The sequence below is a fragment of the Sprattus sprattus genome (assembly GCF_963457725.1).
Source record: "Sprattus sprattus genome assembly, chromosome: 5".
Taxonomy (NCBI): domain Eukaryota; kingdom Metazoa; phylum Chordata; class Actinopteri; order Clupeiformes; family Clupeidae; genus Sprattus; species Sprattus sprattus.
The window spans coordinates 26,316,053-26,338,602 of record NC_137924.1 but is presented as its reverse complement, the minus strand read 5'-3'; the positions used below and the strand labels follow the sequence as shown (position 1 = coordinate 26,338,602).

The following is a 22,550-nucleotide window of genomic DNA, read 5'->3' as shown; positions in this document are numbered from 1 at the left end:
CGTGCAGGATGACTGTATGCGTTTGGACATGAAGAAACTGTCCAGATGAAGTATGACTGTGTGTGGACCTGTTGTGTTTCTAATCATGATGGAGCGGAAATGCACTGTTGTTGCCTGATATGAGTCAAGCAAGCGTAAACTGTTCACGGCACGTAAGGGCCGCTGTGTTTAACAGCGCTTCCAGTATCTCTACGGTGTGACACAGGCATCATCAATAGGAACTTTGAATAGGTTTGTAAAGAGAGCTAGCGTACCTATGTCAGTTATTGGACAGTGTCAAACATCAGCCATTCTGTTAAACAATCAAAATGCTAAGTTTAATAATGGATTAACAATCTATAACTTCAGTTTAACAATGGATTCACATGACAACGCAAATGTTGCCGATAACACACGCCGTCCGATAATTAACACCGTTACGATATAGACATTATATACACAATACACAGACATCAGTGGGGCGCTGTGCCCAGTGTCCATTACTCTGTTTGTGTGTGTGTGTGTGCGCACGTGCATATAAATAACAACACATTGGCATTTCATCTATTATAAAGAGAAGACACTCCTTGATCTCCTCTGTCTTCACCTCGGGACATGAAGAGTGTAGAGTAATGTCTTAAAATTGCACATGCGCGACTCACATCTGCGTGTGATGTGACAGCTACGTGTGTTTGTGTGTGTCACTCACTGGTCCTGTGCTGTTCTTGATTACGTTGCTGTGTTTTATATCTCTATTTCTCTACCTACAGAGACCAGTGCGGTGGAATGTGTGTGTAAAGTCTCTGTCCTCTCTGTTTAATATCTGTCCTCTCTCTCCTCTCCTCTCCTCACAGAGACCAGCAAGGTAGACTATGTGCTGTTCCAGGCGGCCACAGCCATCATGGAGGCGGTGGTGCGGGAGTGGATCCTCCTGGAGAAGGCCAGCATCGAGTCTCTGCGCACATTCCTCCTTACCTATGTCTTACAAAGACCCAAGTGAGTCACACCTGTGTGTGTGTGTGTGTGTGTGTGTGTGTGTGTGTGTGTGCGCGTGTGTGCGCACATTGAATTTGGCATGTTCAGTCACGAATGTGAAGGCTACAAAATTAACACATTAAAGGACTCCACTCCTCCCTCATCTTCTCACAAAAAGAGGTGTGTGTGTGTTTGTGTGTGTGTGTGTGTGTGTGGACACATGTATGTGAAAATCGGATTGGCATCAGAATGCATGCTTCCCCACCTGAATGGCCTCCTATTAATGCTGACATTCCAGGCATGCATTTCATGTTATGTCAATTAGGTTACATTCATGTGCATTAAGTGTAGACTAAAGAAAGAGTGCATTATTTCTTTGTACATAGGAATGCTTTTTGCAGCAGCTGCCCTGGGAGTGTAGGAGCCTGGAGCTAATTGGTTAAATTACAAATGGCCAGACTGCATTCTGTTCATTTATCAGGACTGACGGTGTTTAAGGTCTATCCGTAACTCATAGCCAGAGCCACTATATGTCTCTTTGAGTGGAGTCGCCTTGATAGAATATCTGGCAAAAGATTAACAGCTTTTACAGAAATAATAAGAGGCATTTGGAGCACGCCTAACACACTTTAGGAGAGAAATATGGTGAGGCTGTGATTTATATGAAACTGACATCAGAATGCAAGAGTGGGTAAAAACGCCCTTGTTGTATTTGTATGCCAGCTGCATTTCAACACAAAGTCTGTTGGAAGTTGCGAGACTTGGACTCTTTTCCAGGTTATTTTCACTTATTCTCACAGGAAATGCAAATAAGTGTGATTTAACAGCCAGCCTTTCCTCTGCTCTCTCTCTCTTTCTTTCTCTCTCTCTCTATCCCCTTCTCTCTCTCCCCCTTCTCTCTCTCTCTCTCGCCTTCTCTTTCTCTCTCTCTTTCTCTCTTTCTCTCTTTCATAGCCTTCAGAAGTATGTCCGTGAGCAGGTACTGCTGGCCACGGCGGTCATCGTGAAGCGGGGCTCGCTAGATAAGTCCATCAACTGTAAGGGCATCTTCCACGAAGTCAGTCAGCTCATCAGCAGCGGCAACCCAACAGTGGTAAGACGTCCCATCGGCTCTCCAAGAAAGATGAGACTAACAAAAACATAACTTGCACAACTACAAGCAAACCAAACCCATCCATAACTTTTGGATTGTAGCACTGTTGTTTGTGATTGGCCCAATGCCTGCCACTGAAGGTGATGGGGGAAAGCTGTTAGCGGGTCACTTGTAACAATGCTACAATGCATAAATGAAGAACTAACAGATGACATGTACTTCTAAGCCATTGCAATCAGCCAACCTTAGCCCTGTATCTGGGCTTACCCCAATTAGAAACATCTGACCATACACTATCCACCTGACTTAAGGGACAAATGTTCTTTCTGTCCCAGACTGTTCTATGAACTGTTTCTGTAAACTTTTTTTTTAGTTAAACTGTATTTATTCATGTATTTATTTATTTACCTACCAGCCATTCAGGATATGCACTGGTGAACACCTGGTGAAAATGAAAGAAAAGCTTTCAAAGCACCATAGCATGATGGCAAGCTTTTATCAGTGCCAATGAGGCTGTTGGTGGTGGTCGTAGGGTTTCGCACACCTTTTAGGTAGTAAGCTTTTAGCGCTCAAGTTTGAGACCAAAACTCCTGAGTGCTGATCCAATATCCATCTGATGTTTGGTGCAGCTGCGAGTCTTTCAGTAGGAGGTGTAAATCATTCAGTCCATCATACACAGTGGTGGGCCTACCCCCTTCTCACTCGCTCGCTCGCTCGCTCACTCACTCACTCACTCACTCACTCACTCACTCACTCACTCACTCACTCACTCACTCACTCACTCACTCACTCACTCACTCACTCACTCACTCACTCACTCACTCACTCACTCACTCACTCACTCACTCACTCACTCACTCACTCACTCACTCACTCACTCACTCGCTCGCTCGCTCGCTCGCTCGCTCTCTCACTCTCTCACTCTCTCACTCACACACACATACATGCGCAGTGTCAGGTGTTTTTCCCAGCTCTCAGTTTGACGGTATGACAATAACAGGCCCATAATGGGAAACTTAATCCCTCCGTTCGTGACCACCTCTCCTCTTTCACACGGGCGGGTGATGCATTGACTTCTGACACATTTATGCCATTCATGAGCCAGTCAGGATTTATGGCGTGTGTTATTCCGTCTTTATCTTGTTGACAAAAACTCGAGGGGTAAGTGACTGGGCACAGCCATTATGCGGAAAGCTCCTGAATGAGTCATTACTTCCCCCTGGAATGCTGAGGGGTAATGACTCGAGGTAAGAACAGAGGTCAGAATGAGATGCAGGTCATTGAGAGAAGGTTTTTCAAAAAAAAAAAAAAAAAAATGTAGGGGGGGGGGGGGGATGGGGGGGTTTGTGTGGGGTTGTGCGGACTCAACGGACTAATCCTAGATGACACGAGATCCCTAGAAGCAGTGTAGCTGGAAAATTTCAGCTACGCAAAAGGAACAGTTACTCATATGGTTCGCCTCTGCAGATGACAGGAAGTGATGCGACCCTCTGTTTTTGCTGGATTTGCAGCCCTGGCTGTGTTTCATGTGCCCATCACCCACTGGCGGGTGCACAGCAGTGGGCTCCGTCTCTGTGAGGAGGATGAGTAATTGACAAAGTGAGTAATTGGACACATTGGGAATGCTGAAGTGTTGCCAAACCGGAGAATTCACTTATGGATAAATAAAATCTTTTTGCTTACTGAATTATGCACACTATATTCTCGATAATTTGTAAGGATTTGGAAAGAATGTAAAGATTGTGGTTTCTTCAATGTAAATCGCTCTTGTTGCTTTGAAAGCCTCAGCAGAGTCTGATTCTGTGTTCTAGTCCAACAAGTTTTGGACAGTCAGTTTTTCTGGTCTCCTGATGTAGCACCCCATTCAGTGGCTGTAGTTGATTGGCCTACTGTGTAGTGCTGGAGAAGGCACTCAAAGGACAGCGTCTCTCTTTGATAATTGACTACAAGCGGTTTACTTTGATGTGTTTGCCTGGTCCATAGGATTCCATTGTAACTCTGCATTCCGCTTGCTGGTTTAAGTGTTCTCACGCAGAACTTGACTGGTTTTGATCATTTTTGTCCCTCAAAATTTCAACCTCAAAAAGATCTGAAAATAGGGCCCAGTTAAAGTGTCCTTTGAAGGGAAAGCTACACTCTCGCTGTTAGTCACTTTGAAAGGCACCTGCACAGTGTTTCATCTCCAGAAGATGGCGCTCCTCACACACATTTTTTGTTGTGGATTGAGCTGTTTACAGAGTGTTGTTGAGTTTAATAGTTTTATGATCATGGCATCCTTGGCGCTGAGACAACAGCAGCTGTTGCCCCCGGTTACGTGTGTGATTTGAGAATCCCTGGGGTGTCGAGGGATTCTAGAACTCTAAAGCCATGCACACAACTGAAGCAGTGGAACGCCTGAAGCTGTAGTCAGAGGGACAGGCCATGAGAGTAACGGTGCAAATCCATACCAGCGATATGAGCGACGCGATGTCTAAACCCCATGCATTTCAACGGGAGCCAGTCCATTGTGACGTAGACCAGCGATCTGGGCGACGCGACCGCTGAAAATTCGAACATGTTGAAACGTATGCAAATGAGGAGCGATTTTTCTCGGCGGCGGCCAATGAGATTGTTTGGTGTCGTCTTTGACCGTTTGAAAATTGTAGGACTGTATGCTATTTCCACACGCTACACTACGCCCACTCAAAGCGATGGAATTTGGTCGCGTCGCTGGTATGGATTCGCACCGTAAGGGCATGCCATTGAAGGCCTCTGTCAGTGCGGGCACATGATGGCAGCACTCCGATCCCATCCAATTCTCTCCATGGGGTCTCCATGGGGGGTTAACTGCTCTATCTCAAAGCACATGGCAGTGACCAATCTAGATCTTGGCCGCGTCAGTTCAAATCAAATGCGGAATGTTTACATCTGCTACCGTTGATTATACAGTAAATACGTTGTGAAATGAAACAAAAACACACCACAGTTAAAGTTGTATTAGTATTGATTGATTCACATCGATATGAATGGATTACATGACTAACAACTGGTGGAAAGTAATATGAAAATATTTGTTCACTGAATTAGCGTTCTGTCCCAAACAGTTGCGTTCCAGTTTCAGTTTCGCTTTCAGTATTTCAACGTGAATGAGAGGGAGCACAAGAACTGAGCGTCTAGCAGTGTTTATCATATCATATACATTATATATGATGCATTTATATGTCTGTGGGCACGATCTCAAGCACGTGCAAAAGTTGTTGTTGTCCAATTTGAATCAGATACGAGAGACACATGCGCGCCCAGTCCAATTACCAGCGGAATCGAATCGTGTGTCCAGGGGTTTACGTCGGAGTCCAGTCGGACTCAAGTCGGACAACAATGAATCTAGTTCTGGGGAGACACATGTGTCCAATATCCAATTTAAATCGGACTGAAATCGGAAATTGGACACATGTGTCCACACTGTGTGAAGCTGCTTGTTTTTGGAATTTTGTGTTTTTATGTTTTTAAAGTTAAAAAAGATCACAGTGGAATGTATTGACCAGTGGCGGTCCGTGCATTTCACGACTGGGCCTTCAGCGATGTCCTACACGATGTTAAACTGAGTGAATCCACCTCCTAATACTATCATTATGACGCCATGGCTCTCGAACCATTATATTTATCCAGAAAGGCAGTATAAGTGAGCATTGCATCACCTTAACATAGTCGAGTACAACAGACTTTATTAATATTTCCGGAGCATTTAAAATCAATACACCCGTAGGCCTATTAACAATACATTGAGAGTAGGAAACTCTCAGTTATATGATCGCTTGGATATTACTGTCACAACTTAAAAATAAAAGGCGATTTTCACGGATTAGTCTACAAAGTTTTATTAAGTCTACCGAAAGTAGCCTATGAGAGCTTAAACAAGTTTGTCCACTAAACATCGCATTGTCCCACCTGCAAAGCAGTTTCATTAAACTTCCCATCCTCACGATATCCAGTTTTTCTTGAAAGTTCCGTCTTGAAAATGGCGTTGTAATTGTATCAAAAACTGGATTTATGAAGTTGGTGTAAACTAGTTTATTTGAGTTGGTTAATGTAATTATATTTAGTCTTACCAATTGAAACAACTAGCATAATAAGCATTGAAACCGATGTACGTCGTTTTCCGTTTTCGCATTAATTTAGCCAGCTAAACTGAGCACTGAAGCACTGCACCGGTCTGCCTCAGTATCCAATCAAAGGACGTTTACGTGTCACGTTCAACGCGAGGAAAGAAATATTCCGGGCCTTCTAGAAGGCCCAGTGTCGCCAACTCGAAATCTGATTGGTTGTCACAACTGTCTGTTTCAGTTCATTCAACTTAAATGAACTGAAACAGCCAGTTGTGAAAACCAATCAGATGTACACGGGCCTTCAATGTGAATTCTGAAGGCCTCAGGAAGAATTCTGTTCTCGGGGAAGGTTTTTCGGAGCGTGGCAACACATGATAGCTGAAATATGATTGGATGAAAGCTCTAACATAAATTAACAACGCTGGAAGCTATGAAATGAAGATAATGGACTATGAGGAATAATTGAATACATATTTATGAAAAGAAAATATTAAAATTAAATGTATTTATTACATTTATTTTCTGATGATGTTTAGGCCAGCAGAGAAGGCCTTGAAGGCCCTGACGGACCACCACTGGTATTGACCGTAGATTGATGGTTGTTGTTGAGAGAAAACAGTTTATTTTGGTATTCAGACTTCTGGCTTTTAATTATTTTTTTTTAATTGCTTCCTTTAATTTACTTATTTCATTTCATTAATAAAAAATAACAAAGCAATTTCGTTCGTCAACAAAATCTCACTCAATCTGATCCAGAGTAGCATGAACATGAGCTCCGTCTCAATGAGTTCCTGCTCATGTTATGTGATGAGAGGTATATGAGTCCGGCCGTATGCCGCTGGTGTGGAGGGGGTTTATTCGGTTGATGAATGTCCTGGTTAAGACGGCAGCACGTGCGGGTCACACACTCATGCTAGGAGCCAGCCAGCTGCCCACAGCAAGCTCATCAGGGGATGACTGACAGTGCCCAGCAGTCATGAGTAAACACACTCACACACACACACACACACACACACACACACACACACTCACACACTTATCAGGGGATGACGGACAGCAGACAAGTAAACACTCACACACTCGCCTCTCAGGAGTGTGCCGTTTGAGTGGGTGTTTGTGTGTGAGTGTCAACCATCACCTTTAATCTCTGACCTGTGTGTGTTTGTGTGTGTGTGTATGTGTGTGTGTGTGTGTCTGCAGCAAACGCTGGCCTGCTCCATCCTGACGGCACTTCTCAGCGAGTTCTCCAGCTCCAGCAAGACAAGCAACATCGGCCTCAGCATGGAGTTCCACGGCAACTGCAAACGCCAGTTCCAGGTCTCTGCCCACATCCATAAAACCTCACTATCATACATGTTAAACCAATACAATACAATGCATTAAAGGTTCAGGACCCATTTTCACAAAGCATTTTATCTTGCCTCCAAGAGTACTTAAAGATTTGAACTAAAGCTTTTTTTTATTTTATTTTTAAATCCTATTCACAAAGCTGCTGAGGCCACTTTTCTGTTAAGCTCTAAGTTTAGAGAGACTGAGTCTCATGCACAAGCTTGCTTTCAATGACCTTGGGGGATTGGTTGGTGAGTGACAGGTCTGTGCCGGTGAATAGGAGTGCACTTCATAGCCTACGGGAACATAGAACAGTAGTAAAATGTGTAAATATGACACAAGCTACACATTATATAATAACGGAATATGCTACCCACAGACAGAGTACCTTCCCATAGTTTTAACATTACTCTGCATTCAATTACATTTTCGGCAATGAATAGGTTGTTTCGGTTGGTTGGTGGCATTATTACATCCCTTACGAGCTCCACAATTATTCCCCCGTGGTTGAGACAATATCTGGTTTAAACGAATTAAGCATCTGCATTACAAAACATTGTGACGTGGAATGATATTAATAGCCATTTACCATTTGGTTTGGATGAGTTAAGAAGTCCTCCCGACTACTTTTTAGTTCTTACTCTTGTCCCAAAGTCCCAAAGTTAAGACTGACAAGACCTGTCGCCAAGTAAGGAGCTCCTTCTAGCCCCTTAAGATGCTTTGTGAATTCATGCCCAGTTCACTTCAGTTCAGCTTTGTTTACATACTACTAAACAAATATCGTTACAAATCTCATCCAAGGCCCATCGGCTTTGTGGTATAATCTGTGAGTTATGATTTCAAGCTGGTTGTTTTTGTAATTTCCCTGCTCTCTGTCCTTTCCTCCCCATCTCTGTACAAACTCTCCGACTCATTTTCCTTGTTATGAGCTCCATGTCTCTATGCATTAGAAATGAGTATAAGCACACAGGCTATTGTCTAGGTGTGTGTGTGTGTGTGTGTGTGTGTGTGTGTGTGTGTGTGTGTGTGTGTGTGTGTGTGTGGCCAGTGTGTGTTGTGTGTAATGAATGCCATAATCACTCTTCTGCTTTTGTGTTCATACACATGTAACTGTAGCGTGTTCTATTATCATGTTGGGAATCACTGAAGAGGTGTGTGTGTGCACATTAGGCCTGACTGTCATTGTATTTGTGTTGACTGATCGTTGTATAAGAGATGAAGTCAGCAAGAATACACCTTATGGGTGTTGGAAGTCTAGTCCCCAGTGACAAAATAAGTCCATACAAATATTTGTCAATGAATATACTGTTCTGTTGACTTGAGTTCAGTTATTATTTTGTCATATCATCGTGTGTATGTGTGAGAGTAAATGTGTATACAACAGTGTGATCAGCAGATCTCTTATTGTATAAAATATGAATAGCCTTTGTTCTGATGAATTGTGTTTGTGTGTGTGGTTGTGTACAGCAAAGTTCTATTGTATGATGCATCATAGTGATGTGTGTGTGTGTGTGTGTGTGTGTGTGTGTGTGTGTGTGTGTGTGTGTGTGATAGGAGGATGACTTGAGGCAGATCTTCATGCTCACCATGGAGGTTCTGCAGGAGTTCAGTCGCAGGGAGAACCTCAACGCTCAGATGTCCTCAGTGTTCCAGCGTTACCTAGCGCTGGCCAATCATGTGCTTAGCTGGAACTTCCTGCCACCCAATCATATCCTTTCATTCATGGACTGATGTTTGGCTCAGGGTTTTGGCTTTACCCAGGTAAAAGTGATTTGTAGTGAGCCTATGCGATGGTATATTGTGTACAAACATTGAACATTGTGTGTGTGTGTGTGTGTGTCATTCTGTTTCAACAATTTTTGTTGTGCGTTTCCTTTGTTTTGTGTGTGTGTGTGTGTGTGAGAGAGAGAGAGAGAGAGAGAGTGAAAGAGAGGGGTGTTTGTATGGTCACAAGTCTCTGAATTGATAGGCTTTCAGCCTTGCCACATGTGTGTTTAAAAGGTATTTAGTTCCTCACGGTATGCGAGCCATATATAGGTATTGCGTGTGATGCCAGTTTGTGTGTGTGTGTGTGTGTGTGTGTGTTTGCGCGCAAGAATGCATGCATGAGTGATTAAGAGTATATGTGTCTTCAACTATGTGCTTGTTGTCTGGCTTCAATGCGATTATGTTCCCTGGCTCATATGTGTACCCTATATATGTGTGTGTGTGTGTGTTTGTGTGTGTCTGTATGACTGTCAGTGCTGGCATACTTTTGCTAATGACACACGTGTGCCACATGCCTTGTTGCGTGTGTGATTAAGAGTATATGTATCCTCAGCTATGTGTATGACTCTGTATGTATGACCGTGTGTGTGTGTGTGTGTGTGTGTCTGTGTGTGTGTGGGGCTATGCCATTGAGATCTCTGAAGCGCTAAGCCCCTGCAGGCCCTCTCTCTCTCGCCACTGCTGCTGGCCGTTTAAAGGGATCTGCAGTGGCGACGGTGCCAACCAGGGTCACGGATCACTTTCAAAGATACGCCCACGCCCACTCCCTGCTTGCCCTCCACCTCAATAACCAGCCTTCCCTCTGGCCAGCGAAATGCCAGGCATGCTCTGTGTGTGTGTCTTTGTCTCTGTGAGTGTAGTGCTCAGCAACTGGGTGGTGCATCAAGGAGACTCCTTCTGGAAATGTATCACATTTATTAAGGCCTTGGGGAGGAGTATGTGTGTGTGTGTGTGTTTGTCTGTCTGTCTCGTGTCGGCACTTTAATTGCGTGCCCAACAGCCGTCGGCGCGTCCTTAAAGCATGGCAGCGTGTGTTTGAGTGTCTCCTTTGAGTGTCTGCTTCACTTAAACAAACGCCTGAGGCATTGGTATTTGTGTGTGTGTGTGTGTATGTTTGTGTGTGTGTCCCTCTCTGTCTCTGAAGTGAGCAGCAGAGGCATGCGTGTCATCTCTCCGCGCCACCACGTGTACGTGTCATCTGTGCGAAGCGGCAGATGCGCCTGTACTACAGCATGTCTTTCCACGCGCCCTTTGACCTCTATTGCGGGGGGGGGGGGGGGCCCCCCATCAGCAGCAGCTCATTACCCGGTCTTATGCTAGTCGTGTGGCTCTGAATGGCCAATGTGAGGGAGGTAAGGAGGGTTGACAGACAGCTGTTTCAGCCAATGGGTCTCAGGGGAGGATGGACACACTCTGAACTGTAACAGGAGGAGGGTCTCTAAGGGGATGAGTGGGAAAGAGGGAGAGAGCGACAGAGAGACGGAATGAGAGAGTTGGTGAGATATCAGAGAAGGAGAGAAAGAGATATAGGCAGACGAAGAGAAGCAGAGGTGGTTAGAAAATGCCAAGGGGGAACGAGGGCAAAGATGAGTGGGGCAAAAAGGGTATTGCGAATGAGAGAAGGATGGAATAAAGGAAAAACCCGTAGAATGAAGTGACGGGGGAGACCAGGAGAGAAGGAGTAGAGTCTGGAATGAAAAGAAGCTAGAAAGAGGAAGTCAAGAAGTGGGGGAGAGAGAGGGAGAGAGAGAGAGAAGGAGGGAGAGAGAGAGAGAAGGAGGGAGAGAAAGAGAAGGAGGGAGAGAAAGAGAAGGAGGGAGCAGAGGGGCATTCCTCAAGTGTTATTCCACATGTCCCACTCTGTTTGGCATCGTGTGTGTGTAGGGGGGTCTTCAGAGGGAGGATGTGACACGTAAGCCCGTCTATTGCCGGGCGGACATGCGTCTTATCCCAGCTGGCAGCTCGCCTTTGCCACCGCTCGAGTAACTGTTACGCAAAAGTAAACACAGCGCCACGTCTGTTTGACACTGTATACACACACTCCTCCGGCAGCTCGTTTCGCACAGGTTGGAGCAGTTTAAGAAAGCCTGCCGCTGATTAAAGACCCTCGACCCGGCTAAAGTAACTAAAGTTTGCAATCTTCCCAGCAGCCCCTTCTACTCGGACCCTAACACTCCATAATTCACACACTCCTGCTTTGTGTTTCCTTGCCAGGCGCCTAATTCTGTCACACACACACACAAACACACACTCTCTTTGCTCTACCCTGGCTTTTCACTCCTTCATACACGTCATATTTCAAGGAAACACGTTGTGCGACGACCCCTCGGTTTCTCTCCAGCACTCGTTTATCAGCCGCTAAAACACTTTTCTTTTTTTTAGGGCCGCTTTAACGAGCAAGTATTTCGCCAGGCAGAGAAAACGTCCCCGTTAGAGCAGCCTCATTAAATTAGGGAGCGAAACCTCAGCTCACCGTGACCGCAGAAGCCTTGACTTGGTCGGAGGGTTTTGTAACGGAAAGTAAAGTGAAGTCGTCGACAAGACCGCAGCGAGTCTCCTCTCATCTCCTAAGAGGTGAAACCTCGTTTTGGGGCCTTCATTACGGTTTCTCTGTTCGAGTTATCAGGGGCCATGTAATGGAAAGTTTAAGATGCATGAGCATGCAGAGGCTGGGGGGGGGGGGGGGGGTGGCGCTGGTGGTCCGGTGGTCGCGGGCGGGTAGCAGTAGCCACGGTTAAAAGTTCAGCTGCCTCGCCTGTGACCGCAGGGCTGCATTTGAAATGCGGGAGGCTGGAAAATTCCTCCAGCCGTCAACTGCACCCGGGCTGATATTAGAAAGGGGCAAGGGGTGATCTCCACCCCGTAAACTGTGTGTGTATGCGTCTGTGTGTGTGTGAATGCGTCTGTGTGTGTGTGTGTGTGTGTGTATGCGTCTGTGTGTGTCTGTGTATATGTGTGTGTCTGTGTGTGAGTGCTCGAGTGTGTCAAACTTGTCGTCTGCTGTTTTGCTGAGTGTGGTTTAACGAGTTCTGGGTGTTCATCGTGGTTTGGTTTATGTGTTACTGGCCCCTGTGTCTGTGACATTATTTAAGACATATCTTTTATTTAGTAACCTAACCTGTCTCACTCGCTGAAGTCTTATCCAACTAATATCCAGCCAACTCCCTCCGAACAAACACCTTTTATTCCTACGAACACAAGCAAGGCCAATGTGATCAGAGGAGAGTGAAAAACACAGCGCTATGACATTCACGTTGTCAACACAGGCACTCAACAAGGCAACATTAACAAGTCATTAGGGATAACAATAGCAAAATCTAACTCCCAGTCCCATGTGTGCGCAGATACATAAACACACACACACACACACACACACACAGACAGACACACACACACACATGCGCGCACACTCCCTCACACTCACTCACTTACAAGGTGATAATGTGGTTGTGAGTATTTGGCTATTTAGCACGAACAGCTAGTTTAGACGTCTTATCGTGTGTGTGTGTGTGTGTGTGTGTGTGTGTGAATGAGGCAAAGGGCAGCTGATGAGCAGGCCTATGGAAAAGAGTGGTCATGTGTGTGTGAATCACTCCAGTTCCAATTTCATCTGTCACGTTTGATGTCACACAAACACATGATCACACCACACCCTGTTACCTACACAGACATGTACTCTTCTCAACACACCAGGTATAATGTTTTTATGCTTATTTATTTGTTGTTTTATTTCATTTAATCTGTATACTCAGAAAATAGATGTGATGGGAGTAACTGCAGTATCTGATATCTGATATGGACACACACAGTTTCTGGGGTGTAAGGACGCACATTTCTATGTTCATACTCACATTAACTCTATGGCTCACAAACGTACACTTACACATGGCCATTCGATCACACACACACACACACACCAGTCTTCTCTGCTGTCAGTGTCTAGGCACCCTCAGTCACGGTCAGTCCTGAGTTCCCACAGGCCGTTTAGCCAACCAGACGTCCGTCTCTATAGCCATGTCTGGCCTCTGGCTCTCCTCCAGCTCCAGCTCCTGGCCCAGGGCTGGTCAGCCTTCAGTGCCCAGTCTCAGGCCCTTGCTCCCTGGGCTTCCAATCAGCCCCCCCCACCCCCGCTCCACTCCAGACCAGGCCTCTCCTACCGCAGGTTCACCCAGAGTTCTGTGGCAGCTGCACTATTTTTACCCTTGCCGTAAAGTCTGCTCTGTGACTAGAGGAGAGGGAAGGAAAGAGTGGGAGAGAAAGAGAGACGGGGAGAGAGAGACAGGGATGAACGGATGGAAGGGGGGTAGCATTATACCCAGACATAGTTTGTAGCTTAAAGCTGGCACCTGTCTTGAAGGATATGTGTGTGTGTGTGTGTTTGTCTTTACATGTGTGCAGAGTGGCGGAGTGTTTCTGTCTGTATTGTGTGTGTGTGTGTGCACGTCTGCGTGAGTGTGTGTGTGTGTGCGTGCGGGGAGTGACTGTGGGTCCAGCCCAGTGGAATGCTGGCCTGTGCCGGTGACTGGCTTTGATCAGACATTCCTGTGGGAGTTTCCTCCGAGAGAGAGAGAAGGAGGAAAAGAGGGAGAGAAAGAGAAGGAGAGAGCACTTGGGGCAAAGGCTCTGACGGAGGAGGTAGACCTACTGAAGGGAAGGAGAGCGAGAGGGAGAGAAAGAGACAGACAGGCAGAGGGTGGGAAAAGAGACAGAGTGTGTGTGAGTTACAGTGAGTTTCCACTGCCAAGATAGAAAGAGTGGGAAGAAACTTAAGTTTAAAAAAAGAGGGAGAAAAGGAGCAGAGGAGAAGAGAGAAACAGAGGGATCAGGAGGGATAAAGAGAGGTCTTACCCAGGTCAAAGAAGACAAAACCAATTGAGCAGGAGGAAAATTGAGGAGAATTAAAAGGGGTTTTTAGAGAGAGGGCGAGAGGGTATATCGAGAACAAGAGGAATAGACAGACAAAAACGAAGGAGTGAGAGACATAAGACGGATAGAAAATAAGAGAAAGAAGAAAAAACGAGACCACTTGCGTGCCCTTTTGAGCCTGTGTGTGTGTGTGTGTGTGTGTGTGTGTGTGTGTGTGTGTGTGTGTGTGTGTGTGTGTGTGTGTGTGTGCGCGTTTGTCTGATGCTCCTGTTGGCCTTAACCGGATGGTCACTGGGCAGACACTACATTGCCATGTTTGAGGCCACCCAGAACGTCATGCTGAAGCCCACAGAGTCCTGGAGAGACGCCCTGCTGGACACGCGCGTCATGGACCTCTTCTTCACGGTAAGACGCACGCTCATCCTCTTCTTCCGTATGATAGACTTCTGTTTTTCTACTTCTGTCTTCTATGCTGGGGGCGAGGGTCATTTTATGTCTTGTTGGGTTCAGTTGTTATTGTGTTTGCGGTGTTGGAGAGTGTCTAATTTGTGGGAGTCCTTCTCTGTCCTTCATTGTCCGTTGAGCCAAATCACTCTCCTCTCCATCTCTCTTCTCTTTTCTATATTCTCTCTTCTCTGTTCTCTCCTCCACTGGTCTACTGTCTCTCTTCTCCTCTCCTCTCCTTCCTTCTACTTCTGTGCCCTCATCCTTTTCCTCTACTGCTCTCTCTACCTCATCTCATCTTTCCTGTCTTCCCTCTGAGTCTTTTTCTATATGCTCCTCCTTTCTCTTTCTCCTTTCCTCTTCTGTCCTCTCCTTTCCTCATCTGTCCTGTCCTGTCCTTTCCTCTGTTGTATTTCCTTAGGTCTTTTCTGATGTCCTCATTCTCAATGCTGGTCTTGTCCTTTGCGCTTCATTCTTTCCCTGGCACTATCCTATCCCTTTATGTCCTCCTCTTTTCTCTCACAACCCTTTCTCCATCTCTTCCTCACTGCTTTTTGTCATCCTGAATTGTGTTTCTTGTGTTTTCTTCGCCTCTCCTCTCCTCTACTCTGCATTGTCCTGTTAGACAGATGTATTCACAAGGGATACTCTTTCATATTCTCTCTCCTGTACACTCCCTCATTCTTTTTTCCATCTCTGTCTTATGTTGAAAGGTCAGTGCTTATGTGTTTATGTGGCTGTGTGTTTGTGAGAGAGAGAGCAAGAGAAGACACTGTATTTTACGGTCGTTTGACCTGCGGCCGGAGTGTTAGTGTAAACGGCACGTCTGGAAATAGCCCCCACCGGGAATGCGTGTCGCAACGACGGCATCAAAACTGGCCAGGGAGTGCGCAGGGTTAAAAAGTCTCTTAAAAGGCAATGAATTCGGTCATCTAAAAATAAGAGTGGTAAAATAAGGCCTAAAATGTCAAGTCAATCTTTTAAAAGTCTTAAAAATACTAAGACGAAGTGGGATTTTTTGGCAAGTTGTATTTTTTAAATCATTTACTTATAAGATACCTCTCGCATTAATGTCACACAGATCAGGATAGAGGAACCAACAACACTCATGCTTTGTTGCGGGCGGGATCCTCAGAGCAGTTGCACTAACGTGGGGAAGTGCAAATTCAATGAAAATTGGCTATTCACACAAGATTTCACTGCATGGCTGAAACGGGTACATAGCACTATATCTATGAGGCAAGGTGTAGATGTGCAGGATGAATTTCAAACTCAGCCAATAGGAATCAAGGCAGTGTAGTCCCACACGGAGAGTGAGAAACACAAAATGACCAAGTCGACCCATACGGCAGATACTCCCCCATTTCTGATATACCCCTTATCTCCACCACGCCTCCACTCCCCTCTCCGACACCAGCACCAGGGTAAACAGCACCAGATCTCCGGACGGCGTTCGGGGTGAACGACTACACTGAAAGCAGAGGTACTTTGGTGTACGACACAGTGACAACACACCAGTCATACAAGTCAAATGGGGTAGTAGGAGTTTTATTACGTGTATTGTTCCCACACTCCCAAATTGCCAACACATTTGCATGCAGTTCCGACATGACGGCCAAGGCGGTTTGGATTAGCCCCCTACATCTCTGATCGGCTCGTTGCGGACGCTGACAGGAACTTGTTTGCTCAACGAGAGCAAACCACGAAACCCAAACAAGTTGAACTGCTTGTCTGCTGTTGGTGTGAAGAACCCGTCCAAATCAGATTTTTGCAATCGCAGGTCATGAGACATGGAGCAGCCCAGGACGTATGCGCGAGCTGAGAAAGAGAAAGTAAAATTGCAAGAGACATACTCTTTATTTTTTGTTGTTCTGTGACGTGAACACTAAAAGACAAAATACTTGATGAATGCAGTGAATTAGCTGTTCGGAATTATAGTTCACAGCCAATACAATCACAAGCCAATGATTTTTAGATTATTTTATGTTAATGTTTTCGACATTTTCCAGTGTTATATTTTTCAATATTTGAGGTGGATCATCTAACTTTTTCGATTGGGGAGGTGGCTGGGCAAATGGCTGTGTTAGAGACCGAGAGTGGAGGCCCTTGCTGTTCTGTCTGGACCTTATCACTGTGTGTGTGTGTGTGTGTGTGTGTGTGTGTGTGTGTGTGGAATAAGCCTGTCCGCTCTCCCTTTTCCACATCTAAGGACCACAGCTGCCAAATAATGTGCCGCTTTCCCTCCATTACACACTCGCTATTTCACCTGCTGCCAAATACTGCTCTGCTTTTTCTCAATGCGAGTGCCGCAAGGGTGGGCTTGGGTCGCGCTGCTGTCAGATAGTGATCCATTTCCTAGATTGAGTCTGCAGGCGAGGCGAGGAGGCGCCAAATACCGCTCCATTATTACTCTGCTCCACTGAAAGATGGCCTTGCACTTGACTTCTTGTCATTCAGACGACTTGTTGTGGCAGTGGTGGTTGTTATTATGGTTTCTACCATGTTGTAAACATGGGTCATCTCATTGGGAAGGCACTATGAAAACACCCTGGTGAGATGATGTCAAGGGTGTCTGGTGACATTAAACTTGTCTGGACAGGCATGACTGTGTGTGTTTGTGTGTGTGTGTGTGTGTGTGTGTGTGTGTGTGTGTCTCTGTGTGTGTGTGTGTGTCTCTGTGTCACTGTTTGTGTGTGTGTGTGTGTGTGTGTGTGTGTGTGTGGGAAAGAGAGAGAGCGAGAAAAAGAGAGATGCGGGACCTAGACATACATTGGGGACTAGAGGATGAAGGGTGTTGTTCTTTGTTAATTGGATGTTTTTGAGGCGTTTTGGTGTAGTAGTGGTAGCGGTTTAGTCTTTGGTGTTCCTTACCCAGGGCGTATTTTATAGAAGGGCCCGTCCCCAGTCTAGGGGACTTTATTGGGTGCTGTGTCTGGTTGAGGAGTTGAACTTGTAGAGTTGGCTCACTGATTCAGTGTGTGCCGTGTTCAGGGCGTCTTTGTCTGTGCCTGATGGGCCTTTCAGACCACACAATTTTTTTAATTTGCCAAATAATAAAGTGCTGGTCTTACGCAGGTCTTTGGTTTTAGGGGGGTGTCAAGCTGACAGGGTGTTGTCTTTTTGGGGGGGGAGGTAGGGGGGATGAGGTTTGATTCATTTGGAGTGGTCTCAGTCACAGTGTTTGTGGTATGTGAGGTAGGTGGGGGGGGTTGTTATTGTTAGGGTCAGGAGTGTGGTCAGCTGTCCCTCTGGGGGTGTCTGCGTGGCTTAGTGTGACCATGGGGGTCCCTGTCTGTATGTGTGTGGAGTGTGTGTGTGTGTGTGTTGGGGGGCACATGTGTGTGTCACTCTGTGTCAGGGTTTGTGTTTTTGTTCTCGGGCGTGTGTGTGTGTGTCAGAGGTTCCGCTAGAGAAAAATGTTGCCGGTCATTTTAATGATAAGCCGGCCAAATATCTATTTCTGCTTCTAAATTAGCCTATTGAAGAAAACTGACGGCATGCTTAGCTTAAATAATAACATAATCAGGTAGTTTAGAATGCAACATGTTTATTTGCCTAAGTTTACAATAGAAAAAAACATTGCTCATTGCTCTGACCATGTTCAATGAGAGCAGAGATTCTAAAATGATTCGACCCTCTTGTGAATCCGTTGCGTCGTCCTGCCTTTTGCAGGGATAACAGAACATTTTACTGTGACTATCGATTACCTCGCACCGGAACTTGTCACTCCATAACGACATAAACGCCCGACATTTCGAAGCTGTTCGAACATCTAGGGCTTCAGGTATTCAGTGTTTGGAAAGTTCACTTTCTACATGATCTAGTTCAGTTCATAGTTCATAAAAATAACTTCTTCAGTTCGTTTTTTCAATATGCTGCAAGCTATAATTTTTCCAAATCTCTATCTGTCTGCAATACCGCTCTCGGCTCCTACGCAACTTCGGCGCGCTCACGCACGGGCATAGACAGTATAATGAAATGAAACGCGTTCAGACGCAACACTGCAGGTATTACAGGTTCATCCTCGTCAGACGGTTCATCCTCATCAGTTGCGTTTGGCCTCTGAAAAAAGCTTTTAAGGCTAGTCTGCTTGGCCATGTTTGATCCTTCTCACTTAGTTCTCTCCTTGTTTGTAACCAACGGTTTGCGCTTTATTTAAAATGCAGCATATGCGTGTTGTTTAATAACTTTCTAACGGCAGATTAGCCTGTTCCTTTCAAACATATTAGGGCAGTGCACGTTTGCTTTACAGGCCTGTGTTTGCGAGACAGGGTTTTTAAGAATTTCCAATCAAGACAATTTGACCGGTTAGCTCTAATATTTTCGGACATTTAAATTTGTTTTCGGGCAAAGACCGGCAATTACCGGACAACGGAAACGCTGGTGTGTGTGTCCGCGTTGACTTGTCTCTGTAGGGTTTTCTTGTCTTTATGTGTGTCTATATGCGTTCGATGAGTTGTGTTTCAGATTGTGTTCATGTGGACTGGTTTGTGTGTGTGTTGTTGACCCTTCTCAGTGGGGATTCTTGTCTTTCTGTGTGTGTGTGTGTGTGTGTGTTTGTGTGTGTGTGTTAGTGTTAGTGTGTGCTAACCCATCAGCTGCCAGGTCTCTCTCATCTCAGCTGTGACTGCGACAGCCGAGAAAGCCCATCTTTTTTTTGGGATGGGTTGCTTTTTTGGAGTGGCTCACTCAGGCACGCGCCGTGAGGTTCAAAGGTCAGGTTGGAGCAGCGGCTGGCTTATCTCCTGACCCCAGGATTAGGGACCCCATTTAACAACCAACCCTGCCGGCTCCCCAAAATCCCCCTCATGTCTGAGCGCCTCCCCCAGGGGAGCCCGCCTGGGAGTCTGCCTGTCAGGATGGAGGGTCATGGAGAGTGGGGTTAGAGTCATTCGCTCCTAAACAAGGCTCAAGTGGCTGAAAGCACCATAGGGATTTAGACCGAGACAACAGCGGGTGAGAGAGCGAGAGAGAGAATGAGCAAGAGGATGGAGACAGAGAGTGCGAGAGAATGAGAGAGAGAATGAGCAAGAGGATGGAGAGAGTGCGAGAGAATGAGAAAGAGAGAGTGAGAGAATTAGAGAGAGAGGCAAGAGATAGTGAGAGAACGAGAGAGAACGAGAGTGATGGCCAGCACTAAAAATAACCTCCCGCTCTTTGTATTCTTTAGCACCCAATAAAAAGGGTGCTAAGCTAACATTTTCCTAAGCAGACTTCAATCACATTGCAACGAATCACTGTTTTGCGGTTATAAGAGGAGGGGTGGGCTTCTTTCATTGTGCAGACATGCGCACCCACAGACAGACACCCTCAGAGAGAGACACACACACACACACAGCTGTTGATTATTGTTTGAGTTGTCAAGTATTTTTCCCCCTCTCGTCTCTTATTATTATTTACATTTTTTTTTATTTGTTCCCCTGGCAGGGGCTGTACCTGATCCTCTGGCTCTAGCTGCCCTGGAGCTCAGGAGGACCAGGGCTGCCCCCGCGGCTCTGCTCCCCAGCTCTGGTGCACTCGTGCTGGGCCACTGGCTCTGCTGTAAACAGCAACAGGAGCCAGGATGCTGGAGCAGTGCACTGAATGATGCCGTCACAATGATGATGGTTGATTGCCGAGCATGTTAGTAACCAGACCCTAATTTACTAAGATGGAAAGGACAGACGGGAAGAGAGAGAGAGAGAGAGAGAGAGAGAAGGAGGGGGGGTGTCTTGGAGAGAATGAGTGAGAGAAAGATAATGAGAGAGGAAGAGGGAGGAAGTACAAATCCATTTCCCCCGAGGAGACAGACACAAGTCTTTGTCTTCTATAAATAGAATGCTCATTTTCCCTCTCTCATATTCTCTCTCTATCATTCAGTCTCTCCCCCACCCTGTCTTTGTCTTTTGGGGGGGGGGGGTTGCGTGCTCCGTCTTGTTTTGATTTGTTCCCCCCCCCTGCCAGTCTCTAACTATAGTCAGACTCAAGGCGATTGGCATAGTTGGCATGGCCTGCATGTTCTTCCACACAGCTGTTTTTAGAGAGTGTGCTGCTCACAGTACTTTTACGCCTCTCTCTCTCTCTCTCTCTCTCTCTCTCTCTCTCTCTCTCCCTCTCTATTTCTCTCCCTCCCTCTTTCTAACTCCCCCCCCCCCCCCTGTCTGTCTCTTCTTCCTCTCTCGGCACAGCAGCGCACAGTGCATTATTTCACACTCTGGAGAGGGACTGTGCCGCTGAAGCAGGCAGGGCTGGTAGACGCAAGGGTTAGCGTTAACGTTAGCGTTAGCCACCGAGCCGGCAGGCGATCAGTTCTACAGCTGGAAGAGAAGAGAGGTGCGGAACAAAAGAAAGAGAGCGAGAAAGAGGGGTGGGGGGAGAGTGACCAAGGAAAAGGGTCTGGAGGACTGTTTTTAGGGGAATTCGGCGTGGTGTGAGCGGCAGAGGTGAGAGGGGAGAGAGAGAGACGAGGGTCTTTGACTTTCTCCACACGGATCGTTTTCTTTTTGTCTCGGGAAAACGTTTGTGTTGAAACCTGTGGCGTCTCTGAGCGACTGGTGTTTCTTCCGCGGAACAAAGAGGGGAATGAGAACACGGCAGAAAGGGAACCTGAGAGAAAGAACGGAGTCTCCACTGTTCCATCGCCGAGCACAACACTCCGCACTTGTGCTTTGATGAAGAGCCCTTGCTGGTCTGGAGACGAGAACCTCTCTGGAGGAACCATGTCGCCATTCTGACACAGAGCCATCTCCTGCTCTCTACGGAACCGTCCTTACCCCTTCACTTTCTTTTTGGTTGACCACTTGACTGTTTTATTGATTGATCGATCGATTAACTGGCTGAGTGAATGATCTGGTCTCCATTGATGACATGCTGCCCTGAGGTTCTCAGAGTGCCAACTCCATACAGTTTCCAAATCGATATCAGAGAGAGAAGGAGAGAGAGAAGGACCGAGAGAAGGAGAGAGGGATAGGTGAGTGACTTCTCTCCACAGAGGTCGATATCGATTCGACGCAGATTTTCAAAAACTCTTTTCAGAGACAGAATCTTGGCTCACGAGCTGTGCAAAATCAAAGTCAGATTTATTTCGTGTGTATGTGAAGATTGGCTCTTTATGAAAGGGTGTGTGTGTGTGTGTGTGTGTGTGTGTGTGTGTGTGTGTGTGTGTGTGTGTGTGTGTGTGTGTGTGTGTGTGTGTCGGTGGTTCAATGGATCTGTGTTTGTATGTGTCCATGTCTTGTGTTTGTCTATGCCTTGTTTGTGTGTGTTTGCCTTGTGTGTGTGTCCATGCCTTGTCTGTGTGTGTGTCTATATAAATGTGAGTGTGTGTGAGTTGTGTGTTTGGTCAGCTGCCAGTGTATGGGGTCTGGAGTGTCTCCTGGACTCTTTGAGGGGGTCTGTCTGGCTGTCCTGCTGGCATTGCACTCTGCGCTACATCCAATGAACCCCCAGCTAGCACTCTCTCTCTCTTTCTTTTGCTTGCTTGCGCTCGCTCTCTCTCCCTCGCTCTCTCTCTCTCTCTCTCTCTTGCTCTCACACTCAGACACTCTCTCTCTTCTGTTGCCCCATAACCTGTCTTTCTTTCTCACTCACTCTTCTCAGTCTTTAACCCACTCCTTTTTTTGTGTCTCTCTCTCTTTCTCGCTCGTATAATCTCTCACTTTTTTGGAGAGACGGTGAGGTTTCTTTGGCTCTTGAGTTTTACTTTTTCCACAGGCGAACGGTTCTGATGTTAATCTGTACCTTAACAGTATCCAGTTGTGCTGGAAGGTCAGGTTTGGGGCACTTGTTTTTAATAAAGTCTCTTTATTGCATTCTGTCTTTGAATCCTCTCCCTGCCTTTTTTCCTGCCTCTATCCATCTCTCTCTCTCTATCCCTTTCCCTCTATTCATCTCCCTCTCCCTCCTATATCCCTCTCCCTCCTATATCCCTCTCCTTCTCTATCCATCTGTCTCTCCCTCTGTCTCTCTCTTTCTTTCTCTCTCTTTCTTTCTTTCTTTCTTTCTCTCTCTCTCTCTCTCTCTCTCTCTCTCTC

The 22,550-nt window shown here is 46.2% G+C and overlaps 1 protein-coding gene across 1 annotated transcript in view; it reads left to right on the top strand.

The window, feature by feature from the left end:
• The window catches only part of xpo4 (exportin 4), a gene marked incomplete at its 5' end in the record, with an annotated part of 46,343 nt that overhangs the window by 5,330 nt on the left and 18,463 nt on the right, over positions 1 to 22,550 (top strand). Inside the window, 5 exon segments of the mRNA XM_080839354.1 lie at positions 834 to 975; positions 1,909 to 2,047; positions 7,333 to 7,449; positions 9,016 to 9,169; positions 14,387 to 14,499. Coding sequence (XP_080695480.1) covers positions 834 to 975; positions 1,909 to 2,047; positions 7,333 to 7,449; positions 9,016 to 9,169; positions 14,387 to 14,499 — 665 coding nt within the window.